Below are 15243 nucleotides of genomic sequence, written 5' to 3' on the forward strand. Positions count from 1 at the left end.
AGCGAGTTGGAAATCCTAACTTGAATAATGTACCAGCCAATGTTCCAGCAGCCCCGCCATTGCCGGTGGCACAACCCCCTCCTCAGCCGCCTTATCCGTGACTGAAAAAGGAATTAAAACAATTGGAGAAAGATATTGAGAATCTTCCATTCAGAGACAAACCTGAAATGGATGCATTTCCTCTTAGGGAAGTCCCTAATGGGATCAATGCTGCAGGCAATCCAGTGACAGTCTTTGTGGCTGTCCCCATAAAACCAGCCGAGTTGCGAGAATTGAAGAAGACTCTTCCAAAACTTCATGAAAATGCTCATGAGGTGGCCGAACAGTTAGAGCTATGGTTGGGTCTGAATGATTACACTTATCAGGAGTTGATGTACATTTTGGGACATCTATTCACTCCTGAGGAGTGGAATCTCATCTGGACCTCAGCCTGGAGAGCGTGGAATGAAAGAGTGAATGGGCAACAAGGGGCGGTGGCAGGAGTTTCAAAAATTACAAGATGTAGTCTTGCCCCCAAAAGCTCAAAATGTTCCTGGCCCTAGCTGAGACTATTGCCAAAGAATTGATGGTCAAGAACTGTTTTGTGTGTGGTGGAACCAACATGGGAGAGCAGTGGCCATGGGAGGCTCAAGAGGTTAATTATACCTATGTAGCAGAAAGCCAGGCCAATTATACCTTTAAGCAAAAGGGAGAAGAAATATGGGCTATTACTACTAACCTAGTAGGAAATGTATGTTACCAGAGGAACCAAACCACAGATCGAACCATCAATGTAGGGTCTCTGCGGTGTCTAGGGGTATGGGAGAACCAGGCTTGGTGGTCCGGAGGGAACATCTCTGAACCAGCAAGGTCCTTAGAAAGTGTAATTAAAATGGATTTTCTGAAAACACCCGAGGAACAGAAACCCTGGACAACCCCTGATGGGCTGTATTGGATTTGCGGCAGGTATGCGTATAATATCCTCCCTGCAAAGTGGTATGGGTCATGCATTCTGGGAGCAATAAGACCGAGTTTCTTTTTATTACCTCTCAAGCAATGGCAGGTATTAGGAGTGCCAGTGTACAAAGAAATAGGGAACATTAGAGAGAAACGAGGGACAAAGGACATTCATAAAGGGGTCTGGAAGGACGCTGAGTGGCCGCCGGAGAGAATAATTTATTATTATGGACCGGCCATGTGAGCGGAGGACGGGACTTATGGATATTGAACCCCAATTTACTTATTAAATCGCTTAATTCGCTTGCAAGCTGTAGTAGAAATAATCACAAATGAAACTATATTGGCTATGACGCATTTAGCTAAAGAAAGTGCACGCTCAAAAACATATATAATGCAAAATCGCTTAGCTCTGGATTATTTGCTTGCTAAGGAGGGAGGAGTGTGTGGGAAATTTAATCTAACAAACTGCTGCATCGAAATTGATGAGAGTGGAAAGGTGATCCAGGAGATAGCAGACCGAATGGTAAAAGTAGCCCATGTACCGGTCCAGACTTGGGAAGGATTCAATATGGGGAACCTGTTTGGATTCTGGTTTCCTAAGCTCCCAGGGTTACAAGCCATAGTAGCACTCATTGGTATCATTACAGCGGGATGTGTAATACTACCATGTGTTCTTCCTATATTCATCCGCATAATAACTAGCACTCTCTCCCTGATAGCCAAAAGGCAGGTTGTTGAACAAATGATGCTGTTAAGACAACAATATGACCCATTGGAGCACCTGGAGGAATCTCCTGAAGAAGGATGGAAGACAGCAGACTTGTTATTAACTGAGTTTGAGTCAAGGATGGAACAAGAAAAGGGGGGATTGTGAGAAGTGTTAATAAAGTATCCATTTTATGACTCAAATCTCATGTTGAAAGGGATGTCTTTGAAGTAAGGGAGTGCTGTACCAGGCATCAATTAAAATGTTGACTGATTTTGGAATGCCTTTGAAGCACTGGGAATTATAACGCTCTTTTGGAATGTCTTTGAAATGCCAGATAATGGGTAAGGAAGTGTCTGTTATGTGCTAGGTACCATAAAAGATAATAAATTGTAACTTGTATCCTGAAAGATAGATTGTAAATCAAGCCGTTTGCATAATGGGGGGTGGGGTAGTTTTAGGGTATAAGAGTAAGAGCAAAAGCTATGCTTTTCGTTCCTCCCAGCTGCCAAGGGTGGAACTCATCTGCAGATGTATATCCAATAAAGCCTTTTTCCTTGGATCAACTTTGAATCCTGGTGGTTTTTCTTTAGCCACAATCTCACAACAATATGGCTGCTTTTAGGGTGTGTTGCGTGCTTGCTACACAAATGGGTGCAATAGTAGGTGTTGTTGCTGAGTCTGAAGACGTGAGAGCAAAACACAGGGTTGCCCGTTAGTGTTGCTTGCTAGGTCAAGAAGACACTGTTGCTAAGTACAGGTTAGGCTGCACTGGAACCTTGCATTAAGTTGCTTAATGTTGCCACAATAATTTAAAAAAGGAATTTTCATTGTTTAAACACTGGTTAAATTTGGGAAACTTCCTATAGTTTTTATAAAAATTTGTAAACAAGTTCTTATAAAAATTGGCAGACAAGTCTTTGAATTCTCTGGGAAATTTCTCCTAGACCACCAAATGATGCTGTGGGATGCTTTGCTTAAGTCGGGGGGGGGGGGGTGAGCCCCAGAGGAATTTATTGTTTCCTCGCTGGAAGAGAAATTCCATCAATCAAATACAACACTCCAAAAGTTTGCATCCAGAGTTATACTGTTATTTTTTTTTTAGTAAAGATCGATAAACTCTAGGTTTTTTTGATCAAAAAAGAAATTGCTCTTTTGTTCATATAGCTGCTTGAATTAGCCTTGTGTCTTGGGGGAGGGGAATGGGCTTCTTTGCTTTGAAGACGGTTTGTCAGTAATGAATTACGACCCCCAATAAAACGGCCAGAGAAGCAAAGGGCTCCTTTTGGCTTTTGATGCAGCCAAGAGCTTAAGAAATGCAAAGCCTTTCACCTGGAATGAGCAGGGCAAAATTAATTTTCCTTTCTAGAAATACCAGCAAGATTTCTGAAACTTTCTCCTTGTGTTTGGAAAGGGTTTGTAATTGGATGAATACAGGGATAGATGAGGAATACCTGGCCCCTCCCTTTGTTTTGCAAATTGGTTCTTTCTGAGTTAGGAGTTGTAACTTGAGACACAGCACTTCTTTTGCTGAAAAGGGGGGTGAATTTACCCCTTCCTGCAGCCACAGATGCTAGGTTTGAGGAAAAAAGGAATAGCATGCACATTTACTCCTGGTTTCAAAATATCTTTACCTTTATCTTTCTACTTTATCTTTCTACTACTTCCAGGAATCAAGATTAAATTATCTTTCTACTGTTCTGCTTATTAATGTTTGGATGGCATAAAGCAGACAGATCAACTCCACAAAGCATCCACACAGTCTTTTTTATTGGTTCATCAGGCATCCTGTCAACTCACATTTATGATGAGGTTCTTCTTAATGTCCAATCCTTCGCATATCTGAATTGTGGTGTAGAAAGATAATAAAGTCTCAACCCCATGATAATTGGAGTGACTGCATCGTATGGTGGTTTCAGGCAAGAGTGAGGGTGCCTCCCCCAACCCAACAAGGGTCAATTTAGTGACCAATCCGGATTACAGATGTGACCACGTGACATGGACTACATTTCCCAGGATGTCTTAACTACATTTACCATGATGCATTCCCTTAAGGGGACAGCTCTCAATTCCTAATTAACTATCCCAAATCCCATTAACTTTAAACTGTCTGGACAGCACACTCACCAAAAACTGCCCATCTAGTCCTGAGGGAAATGGGGGAAGCTGCCATTCCATATAATACATGGGGCAGAGAGTGGATCTTAAGTGATCACTCCATTGTGAACACTCTTCTGTCTATCAAAGAGTGAATTGTGACTAAAATGTGGTCAGCACACTTTTCTGCAGGCTCAGGGACTGGAGATTTTAACACTTCGGACTGGATGTGCTGTCTGAGAATAGTGTTTTCGAGTTAAATTAAATTAGCATTACTACGTGGAGAAAGTAACAGACCTGTTTCCTCTAAAACTAAACACATTAGTATGCGCAGCCTTCTCCGTCCATGTCTGTGGGTAGTGCAACCGCTGAAATGGCCAGCCGCAAGAATGGAAGACGGCTCCCAGGAAAGTGGATGAGGTAGGATCGAACTTGCTGCCAGAAGAGATTTAACTGTAAAACAGCATTGCACCCTTCCCTGAATTTCTCTGGGAACTCCGATGTCGTGGCGCTCTAGCGAGTTTGAAGTTATCTTCTTACTGTGGCCGATACTACATCAGTACTCTGAAAAAAAGAATAGCTCGGACCGATCTTCTTCCACTTTTCCTTTTTTCCCCTCTCCCTTTCCACAAAGATGCTTCTAAACAGAGCTACTTTCATCGCCTAATAGCTCCCCGCAGCGAACAGCAAACCTCAGGGCCTCGCTTTTACGGCGTCTGGACTGCTATCCACCGAGAGTGGCGACCAGACGCCTCTCCAGTCCCGACTCCGCCTGCTTCGCCAATAGATTCAACAGAAGGAGGAGAAAGCCCTCCCACCAGACTATCGGTTGCCGGCTTTTCCCCTTCGCCCGGCTTGCGCATGCCCCGGGAACGCGGTATCTTTTCTTCCCGGGGGGTCCCGCTGTACTTGGGACACCACCGGGAGAAAGCCCAGATCCCGCCTCCAACCAGGTTCCGCCCTGCTTCGGGATAGGCCGGAGGAGGAGGAGGCTAGTGCCGCCGCCGCCACGGCCGCCGTGCCCTTCAGTCCGTCGCCAGCTTGGCGCGCGGCTCGCCAGGTTCTAGGCGGCTTGCCAGGGGAACCGCTCGCTTTCCCTCGCCATGCCCGTGGGAGCCTCTCCCTCGGTCAGGTCTCGATACAACCTAGTGGACGACAGACACGACCTGCGCATCCCGCTGCATAACGACGACGCCTTCCAGCATGGCATCGGCTTCGAGGCCAAGGTAGGGGCCGGCTGGCCGAAGGGGCGCTATCTGATGGGCCCGGGGAAAGAGTGTTTAGCAGCCCCTGGGTCGCGTCCAAAGAACGGGGAGGACTAGAATTGGCCAGGAGAGGAAACGGGCCTTTAGGCGATTTGAATCTCGGCTCCATTAGTCTTTCGGAACTTCCTCCGCTCTGATGTTGTGGAGCAGTTTACGTCGTTCTTCCTTTAGTCGTTCTCGGATCGCGTTTGGATGTATCTTTGCGGTGTTCTTATACTCTATACCCGGATCCCGACGCCAAGTGTAAGAAAGGTTGAAATGGAGTCGGAGGCTTCGGCTTCCATCGCAGAACACCCTCGGGGAAAGAAAAAGCCGGTTCCTGCTGTCTAGGTCGGCTCCAGTGGTTGTCTTAACTACTGAGCTCCGCCTTTGCATATTTGCGCAGTTTGAAGTTCTTTTCGGGAGCGGGGGTGGTGTTAAACTGTTGTCGTTGCGGTACAAATGGTTTCTGAGGCTTGTTCTTCCGAGGGTAAGTCCGGAGATGGGATGAAGTTGCTTTGGAGAAGTCGATGGTTCTGCAAAAGACGCTTCCAAAGCATGATTCCTCAGTAGCTGAGTCTGCCTCATTGGCTTTTCTAGCCGTTCATTGGTTCACTTTCCACTTGCATTCTGGGAATTCAGTTTTCAGGTTAGATTACACCTGCAGGTACTTCCTCGTTTTATTCCGCTCAGATTTAATGCCTGAAGTTTCAAGAGCAGGCGCTTTTCACTGTTGTCTTTATTCAAGGACCCAGCTTCTCGGAGTTCTCTTTCCTAGCGATCCAAATAAATTATGCAGCAATTATACTGTGACTATTTTAGAACTTATAATTCAGGGTAGCTAAAGGGGCAATGGATCATTGCTTTTTATCTTACTGTACTTCTAACCTACAAATCCCATGGAAATCTTTCAGAGAACTGTCACTATGCAAGACTACTTTGGTCTCCCAATTAGGCACTTTTTAGATTGAAATTATACTCCAATCTAATTTAATACAGGACTTTTTTGTTTCCGGCATCAGTCCAGAATCAGAAAATGACTGGCATAATATATTCTACAAAGTTGTAATGAGGAGAAAATGAAGTAGCTTGAATGTATCTGTTTCTAATTAATATTTAATATAAGGAATCTAATGCAATGCAGTCTTAATTTCTGTGATGCTTATGCTGTCTGTTCATTGATTCTTTAAAAATGTAGAATTGAAGAGCCCCTAGGATCAAGTTTATTACAAAGAAAGCAAAACTCACTTAAAAGGCAAGTGTTTTTGGAAAACTGCACAATTGCTGGAAACATAGATGGGGAGGTGGCTTCCCAGTCTTCCCATCATGTATATTCTCAATTATCTATGCAAAATAGACAATCAGAAAGCTTAATGAAAAGAATACAAGACAGAAATAAGCAATTGATCCAGTGAAAGAGCTGAGTGTTGGGTATCAGGGACGGATGAATGAGCCAAGAAACACATATAGCAACCAAGCATTTGGATATAGGGATCATTGTGGAGACAACTGTTGTTAGGTATCCTGAAGAAAAAAAATTCTAATATTTTCCCTAGGCTCCTTAAAGGCCAGCTGCTTGCAGCAAGGGCATTTGGGGTCTGTGGAGCATTCATAACACAAACAAGCTGAGAATTGGTCTTTTCTTTAGACTTCGAAATTGTTTTGCTGTGTATCATCTATGCTAACTATTTTTCAGTTAATAAGAGCACTTTGAATTCTTGAATTAAAAGCAGGGCATATATAATATAAATTAAACTGCATACAAAATTATGTTGTCTTGCACTGATATTCTATTATACTCATCATTGAGTGTACCAGACATATCAGATGTCTCCTTGCAAGATTGTCTTTCTTTTAAAGTAAGATCTGGTTAGGTATCCAATAAGCTGTTCTATCCCTACAATCCTTTTTTTTTAAATTGTGGAGAATTCTGACATCATTGACCTGTTTTTAAAAGTGATGTTATTGTCCCTGCTTGATTCATTAGCTACTTATGTTCGACTTCAAACACAGAGAAGTCCCACCCTTAGGGACTGACAGGAATGAGTAACTAACTATGTGCTACTTGCAAGATCCAGGTTCTTCTTCTACTATATTACATGTTATGTAGTTATTTATTTGGGCCAGATATGATGCCCCTGTAAATTGTGATCATAAGAGAGAGAAAAAAAAGTTGAGTTTGTCCCTGCACACTGTGGGAGAATTTCCCTTATGCAGTGGCACAGAATCTCATCCAGCCTAATGCTTCGTTTCAGTAAGTGGCAGATGTGAAGGCGGAAAGCATATCACAAAACATTAGATATCATTACTGCATGTGTGACTACTTTGATTCTATTAATGTTATATTTCAAAAAACTTGATCTACCAACCCATATACAAAAATCTTTATGGAACAGAGCTATTTTGTCATTGTTATTGGAAAAAGGAATCATAAATGGTTATTTTTGATTATGTCTTAAGGAAAATGCTATCCTTGGCATTTGGGCAATGATCTGTATGGTCTGATGTTTATTGATGAGTACATGCCACTTCATCCAGAGGAAAAAAATGAATATTTCTCATTCAGAGTCTTCACTTACAGGTGAAACTCGAAAAATTAGAATATCGTGCAAAAGTTCATTTATTTCAGTAATGCAACTTAAAAGGTGAAACTAATATATGAGATAGACTCATTACATGCAAAGCAAGATAATTTAAGCTGTGATGTGTCATAATTGTGATGATTATGGCTTACAGCCCATGAAAACCCCCAATCCACAATCTCAGAAAATTAGAATATTACATGCAATCAATAAAACAAGGATTGTACATAGAACAATATCGGACCTCTGAAAAGTATAAGCATGCATATGTACTCAGTACTTGGTTTGGGCCCCTTTTGCAGCAATTACTGCCTCAGTGCAGAGTGGCATGGAAGCTATCAGCCTGTGGCACTGCTGAGGTGTTATGGAAGACCAGGATGCTTCAATAGCAGCCTTCAGCTCTTCTGCATTGTTCGGTCTCATGTCTCTCATCTTTCTCTTGGCAATGCCCCATAGATTCTCTATGGGGTTCAGGTCAGGTGAGTTTGCTGGCCAATCAAGCACAGTAATCCCATGGTCATTGAACCAGGTTTTCGTGCTTTTGGCAGTGTGGGCAGGTGCCAAGTCCTGCTGGAAAATGAAGTCAGCATCCTCATAAAGCTCATCTGCGGAAGGAAGCATGAAGTGCTCCAAAATCTCCTGGTAGATGGCTGCGTTGATCCTGGACTTAATGAAGCACAGTGGACCAACACCAGCAGATGACATGGCTCCCCAAATCAACACACTCTGGAAACTTCACACTGGACTTCAAGCATCTTGCAGTGTATGCCTCTCCATTCTTCCTCCATACTCTGGGTCCTTGGTTTCCAAATGAGATGCAAAAGTTGCTGTCATCAGAAAAGAGGACTTTGGACGACTGAGCAACAGACTAGTTCTGTTTTTCTTTAGCCTAGGTAAGATGCTTCTGACATTGTTTGTTGTTCAGGAGCGTCTTGACAAGAGGATTACGACATTTGAAGCCCATTACCAAGATCCGTCTGTGTGGTGGCTCTTGATGCACTGACTCCAGCCTCAGTCCACTCCTTGTGAAAGTCCCCAACACTTTTGAATGGCCTTTTCCTGACAATCCTCTCCGGGCTGCAGTCATCCCTGCTGCTTGTGCACCTTTTCCCTTCCACATAACTTTCTATTAATGTGCTTTGATACAGCACTTTGGGAACAGCCAACTTCTTTTGCAATTACCTTTTGAGGCTTTCCCTCCTTATGGAGGGTGTCAATGATAGTTTTCTGCACAACTGTCAGCTCAGCAGTCTTTCCCATGATTGTGATTCCTACTGAACCAGACTGAGAGACCATTTAAAGGCACAGGAACCCTTTGCAGGTGTTATGGCTTAATTAGCTGATTAGAGTGGGACACTTTGAGCCTAGAATATTGAACCTTTTCACAATATTCTAATTTTCTGAGATTGTGGATTTGGGGTTTTCATGAGCTTGCCTGGGGTTTTCATGAGCTTGCCTGGGTAAAAGTTGCTCTTTTTTAAAAATAAAAAAATCAATATTTATACAGTATAAATATTTATAATATTTACATACAAACCATGCCCAGCCAGTCACATGACCACCAAGCCACACCCACAAATTAGGCCAAGCCCACAGAACCAGTTAGTGGTCCCTGGGATTTAAAATTATAAGATTGGTGGTCCCTGTGGTCCAAAAGGTTGGCGACCCCTGTCCTAGTGGATGATCATTTGAATATAAGCCAGCAATGTATAGCAGCAGCTAAAAAAGCCAATACAATCCTGTATATACAGAGGCATGAAGTCAAGCTCATATGAAGTATTAGTGCCACTTTACAAAACCCTAGTAAGACCACACCTGGAATACTGCAACCAATTCTGGTCACCATACTACAAAAAAGATGTTGAGACTGGAACAAGTTCCGAGAAGACCAACTAAGATGATCAAAGGCATGGAGACTAAAACATATGAAGAATGGCTACAGGTTTTGGGTCTGACTAGTCTAAAGAAAAGAAGAATTAGGGATGACACAATATTTGAGGGGCTACCCCAAAGAAGAGGGGGTCAGATTATTCTCCAAAGCACCAGAGGGCAGAACAAGAAACAATGGTTGGAAACTAATCAGAGAAGCAACCTGGAATTAAGGAGAAACTTCCTAACAGTGAGGACAATTAACTAGTGGGACATGCCTCCAGAAATCGTGGGTGCTCCATCACTGAATGTTTTTAAGAAGAGACTGGACAGTCACTTGTCTGAGATGGTAAAGGTTTTCCTGCATGAGAAGAGGGCTGGACTAAAAGTCCTCCAAGGTCCCTTCCAGTTCTATTCTATTCTAGTAGCCTCTCTTGTTATTCTAGTGTCAGCTAATTTCCGCTTTTTCTTTAGTTCATAGTTCATCTGGTTTTGAACTGATGAGCAATTAATTTTTATAGGTTACAACCAGTGGTGGAATTCACATATTTTTTAACTACCAGTTCTGTAGGCGTGGCTTGGTGGGTCTGGCAGGGGAAGGATACTGTAAAATATCCAGTTAGAGGTGGTATTGCCAGAACTACTCAAAATTTCTGCTACTGGTTCTCCAGAACTGGTCAGAACCTCTGGATAGAACTGTAACAAAAAGTACATAATAAAAATGCATGAGAAGGTAAAGAATGATCTGATGTCTAGAGTGTAGAAATGCTAGGAGAGGCCAAACGTAAAGAGAAAAGAATCAAATGACATATCAGTGGCAAAGGGATGACACGTGGACAAGAGGGCAGAGTTTATACAATAAGCAGAAGTTGAAGATATCTATAGGCTTATGAGAGCTTCTTGAAGACTAGTTGAGGATGACACATACACTCCATGTGTATGTACACTCCATATGTATACATATAAAAATAAAAATAGAAACACTCACACACATAAAATCAAAACTCAAGTTGACATTCCCCTGTTCTGATTCCATCTGGCTCTTTAAAATCTTTATCAACTAGAGAGTTATAAAACTAATTGTATTGTCTCCTGACCTCTATATATCAAATATTCCTTGATCCATATTATTTACCTCCTCCCACAACATCCCTATGTAGGATCTTAAGTCAGTCTGTGTTGAGGGTCTTGGCTTGATGAATAGTAACAATTCTTATAGCTGTATTTAAGTAATAGCATTTCTGTGAGTGTAACTTCATATTTCCTGCATTTACTGTATCCAAACTCAAGATATCTGAAATCCTGTAAGAAATTGATACAAGAAAGGAGTTTTATAACATTGTCATGCTGCTTTCTTTAGAAAAAGCATTCAGGAAATTATTGCTTGCCCTTTTGCAAGATTATTTTACATGTAGAACATTAGTTGTATTGAGTTATATGTCTCAGTAACCTTTGTATATGACTTCTAAATCTTAATCAAGGTATTCTAATAGAATAGATTCCCTCTATGTCCCAAGGGAGACTCTGTAAGGTAAACGTGTAGGGCATGGAACCCAGTTGATGGAGTAGTGAGGCTGTGAAGTAACAATAATGAGACAGCCCCCTTCCCTTCTCCAGTTCAGAATATTCTGAAAGCTTCCATTGAGAGCTTCCATTCTTACTACAACTTCTCATCAGACAACTACTACAACTTCTCATCAGGTAATGATAATCCAGTAGTGACATTTGGTTCTATAATTTAAAGGGATTTCTGTTTCTAAATTACAGGGAGGAAGATTCTGAATTAAACACTAGGAACTTAGAAGATGAGTGTTGCGTACTGAACCTGGCTGGCTAGGGAGGTTCTGAAATCATGTTAGTTTTTCCCAGAAAGGAGAAGGCAGGTGGAGAGCTTATATTCAAGATATAAAAATTGGTTGGAGAGCCTGATTTTCATCTTTTAAATATTCTGAACAGGTGGTTAGTTAGCAACTCACTTCCTCTTAAGTAATTATATAGCAGGCTTAACAGAAGGTTCTGTTTAGATATTAAAATTATGGTACAACCAAGTCAAGACTGTGTTTTCTTTTCTTTTTTCTTTTGGAAGTCACTGTTTTCCATGTGCCATACCTGTAAGTACATGTATAAGATAAGTTTTAGATGGAAGTGGAAATGTGTATTTGTGGAAATGTATATTTCTGAAAAGGTTGCTTTGTCTTTTATGAACCAAATAGTCAATTTGACAACTTGTTCCTTCAGATCATAACTGATTCTGCTTATTTTGTGTATATTTGTTCCCCTTGGTCATATGCAACTCCTTCAGAATAAACACTTTGTTTACTTTGCTTGAATGATTCAGTAGTCCCAAGGTTGGAAAAGAAAAGAACTGGCTTGCTCAGTGTCACAGGATAATCTGACTTATTTTCACCACTGAGTTTCTTCCTCCTTCCTCCTGCCTTTTTAGACAACATGCCATTTATCTCCAAAGTTATTATATTATAAACATTAGTGTAAGGATGCGGGAGGGAGGCAAAGGCAGTACCTTGTTTGGGTTGCAGCACTAGATTCCTGCTTTATATTTAGATTAATCACTATAATTTTTGTCCCATTCTTTCTTTTATAAAAAATTTTTTTTTAAGACAAACATATACAAACAAAACATAAAGCCATCTTCTATTTTATATACATACAGTGTGTCAGTTGGTTACAAATCTTTTGTGCTATCTTTTCTTTTTTTTTAAGCAAATTTTATTAATTTTACAAAACAATATAGAAACAAACAAAACATAAAATATAATGACATAAGAAATCTTTTTCTAAAAAAACCAATACAACATCTTATTTAAAGACAGAATTATTCCAAGTTATCACATTTCCATACAAACACAATTTAGCATATATATTTACCTTATCTGTTCATTCATATCTTATCCCGAACTTCTCTTTATTACTCCCTTTCCTTCTATTTATTCAAGTTATATCTCTTTAACTTTAGATTGTATACATTTTTTATATCCATCTGTCTTATACAATTTCGTTATTATCTTCCAATACAAAAACAGACAAAACATAAAACATAAAACATCTTTTCTGAAAGTTGCTTGATCCCGGGTTAAAACTCATCGTACAGACACCACTTCAAAAATCATGTTCCTTTTATATATCATTCCATATCTTATTACCGTTTTCCATTTTCTATATAGCTTCTTCCTTTTTTTAACTCTCTTAGTTTTATTCTACTTATCTCATCTCAGTTCAAATCATAATACTTATCATTCTTTGTCTGTTCTCAACTATCCATTCATCTTTTCTCTTTAAACAAAACCTCTCCTGTACACTGACGCCTTTAACTCTTTCCCCTAACCTAATAATACTTAATATCACACATAACTTGTATTGGGATTCTGTTTAGCACATCCTAAAGTTGCACAATATATTATATAGAGAGAAAAAGAAAAAAAAAGAACAACAATAACAAAGGAACAAATTTATAAATATATAATGTAGCTAGTACCCCTGTCAATACCATTTTAATCATACATATTAATACTCATTTATATCTTAAACATTTTATTCTAAAAATGCCTATAATAAGAATCTTATGTACCTTACAGAATCCCTTTTTCAATTAGATTTACCCATTGTCTCTAAATAAATTTTGCTTCTTTAAATCTTGCTTCCCATCATTGAGACTTCTCACCCCTTCCTTTCTCCCTTGCTTATTCTTTTCCTTACCCTTTTTACCCCTTTGTCTCTCCACCTCCCTTTTCTTCTTCTGCTTTCCCCCTTTCTGTTGTTTCCTAACCTTATATCCACCTTTCAACTCATTTTTATCTTTTTTGGTTGTTTTTTTAGGTTTTAAAATCCCTTTTTTCTTTTCCTCTTTCTTTCCTCCCCAAATAGGATCACATGTTCATCAAAGATGGTTTCTTCTTTGTCCCAATTATCCTGCTGTGCAATCAATTCTCCATAAGAACGTACCGCCATTTCTAGAGATTGAAAAAGAATGCCCAAAGTATCTTTCCAGTCTTGTTCTTCCTTTTTATATTTTTTATATTCAGTTTTGGATTCATCCAAGGATAATGCCATTATAAAGAGGAAAAATTTTTCCCAAAACAACCACCCGAGTGTTTTTAAACAAAGAAAAAAAAGAAAGATTTCCTAAAAGATCCAAAGTCACCAAACAATCCAGATAAACTATTTCTTTTAGCACTTTTTCCCTTTTCCCATTTCTTTTTCTGGGGTTGCTATTAAGTCACAAAATTCCAATTGAAATATGTCTTTTTGAAGTCTTATTAATGTTCAAATGGCTCTTTAAAATTCTAGGCAGTCTGGTCCTTATTTTCAAATTCTACTTCAATTTTTTTTCCTCTCCCTTCCCACTCACAGCAAAAGAAAATTTTTTCTTTAAATATTTAGAAATCCATGTCCCTTTGGCATTAGCATAGTCTTTAGCATTTAGCATACCTTCAATGCGGGTTTTCCGATTTATCTCAAAGCTGTTCCGTTTGGAAGGAGAGTGAAAAGAAAAAAAGTTTTCCCTTTAATATCCATTCGCTGCTTACTCAGTCTGGGAACGATGTATCTTTAATAAGTATTAAATATCAGGAATCTTTCACTGTTCCTTTGTCCCGGTCAGCAAAGATCACTTTCACCTCTTCACAAGCTCCTCCAGCACTTTCTTTTTCCGGCTGAGCTCTTCTATGTGGCGGCCATTAGAGACCGCCACTCAGCTGCCTTCGGAGAGGGAGATTTAGCCGGCTAGGGAAGAGAGATGCGATGTCTCTTGTCCCTGCCAGAGGCCCCCAGTCTTCACCACCTTCTACAAAGTGGCTTAGCCTCGAAGCCAAATGGCTCGGGGCACTCAGGCAGTGAACACAGGCAGGGACCGCGCACAGTCGCGGATTCCTGCCTGCACTGAAGAGCCACAAACCGGAAAGCCTCTTGTGCTATCTTTTCATAGTCATTACAGTTTATATCAGGGGTGGGCAATTAATTTCTGTCGGGGGCCACATGGAAAATCAGATCTGCGTTTGAGGGCCAAACCAATTTTATAAAAGGCCATTATAAAGGGCCCATTATAAAATGCAGCAAATTATATATAAGAATATTATATGTATGTGTGATGTATGTATGTATGTATGTATGTATGTATATATATATATATATATATATATATTCAATCTTATATATAATTTGCTGCATTTTATAATGGGCCCTTTATTATATATATATATATATATATATATATATATATATATATATATATATATATATATATATATATATATATATATATATATATGGATCTTTGGTTGTTGGGTTTTCTCCCGCGTAAGATTCAAGTATCTAGGCAACGTTTCGATGAAGTCTCATTCATCATCTTCAGGCTTTTGTCTCCGGCTCTGTGCTTCTCAGAGTAATGTGAGATTGCAGCTGCTTCCTCCTTTTAACTGCCAGTGGGGTGGGACTTGATTGGGTGGGGGCTTGGCTGTGTTCTCATTGGTAGGGGTTTGGCTGTGTTCTGATTGGTTGGGGGTTAGCCGTGTTCTGATTGGTTGGAGGCGTGTTCTGTTCAGGTGGGGGCTTGGTTGTGCTCAGGTTAGTTTTAGTTGCTGGGGATTTGAGCTGGTGAGTTGTGATCTTGCTGTTTGGCTTCTAGTACGTGGTCCTGCTGCATCTTCATAGTGGGTGTCGGTTTGCTTCATGTATGGCTCAGAGGGGTTTGAAGTGGGTAGTGATGCAGCTGCAGTGCAGCTTCTGGTCCATGGTCGTGTCTCATTTTCTGAATGGGTGGGAGTCTGTTTTCTATATGGAAGTGTGGTGG

The 15243-nt window shown here is 40.4% G+C and overlaps 1 protein-coding gene and 1 long non-coding RNA gene across 5 annotated transcripts in view; one reads left to right on the forward strand and one right to left on the reverse strand.

The window, feature by feature from the left end:
• Positions 1-15243, reverse strand: part of LOC148126247 (uncharacterized) — a 279757-nt gene that overhangs the window by 211026 nt on the left and 53488 nt on the right. The window lies entirely within an intron of this gene.
• The window catches only part of LOC113438168 (carboxyl-terminal PDZ ligand of neuronal nitric oxide synthase protein), a 169164-nt gene continuing 158542 nt past the window's right edge, over positions 4622-15243 (forward strand). For 3 of the 4 annotated variants that reach the window (XM_026703437.2, XM_026703438.2, XM_087931993.1), the window contains exon 1: positions 4623-4968. In XM_026703437.2, coding sequence (XP_026559222.1) covers positions 4846-4968 — 123 coding nt within the window. In that variant the 5' untranslated portion in view covers positions 4623-4845. Of the gene's footprint in view, positions 4969-15243 lie in introns of all 4 variants that reach the window. The other variant, XM_087931995.1, reaches the window with a different exon arrangement.

Source organism: Pseudonaja textilis, chromosome 3, assembly GCF_049901715.1.
Source record: "Pseudonaja textilis isolate UNSWEBS1 chromosome 3, rPseTex1.2, whole genome shotgun sequence".
Lineage (NCBI taxonomy): Eukaryota > Metazoa > Chordata > Lepidosauria > Squamata > Elapidae > Pseudonaja > Pseudonaja textilis.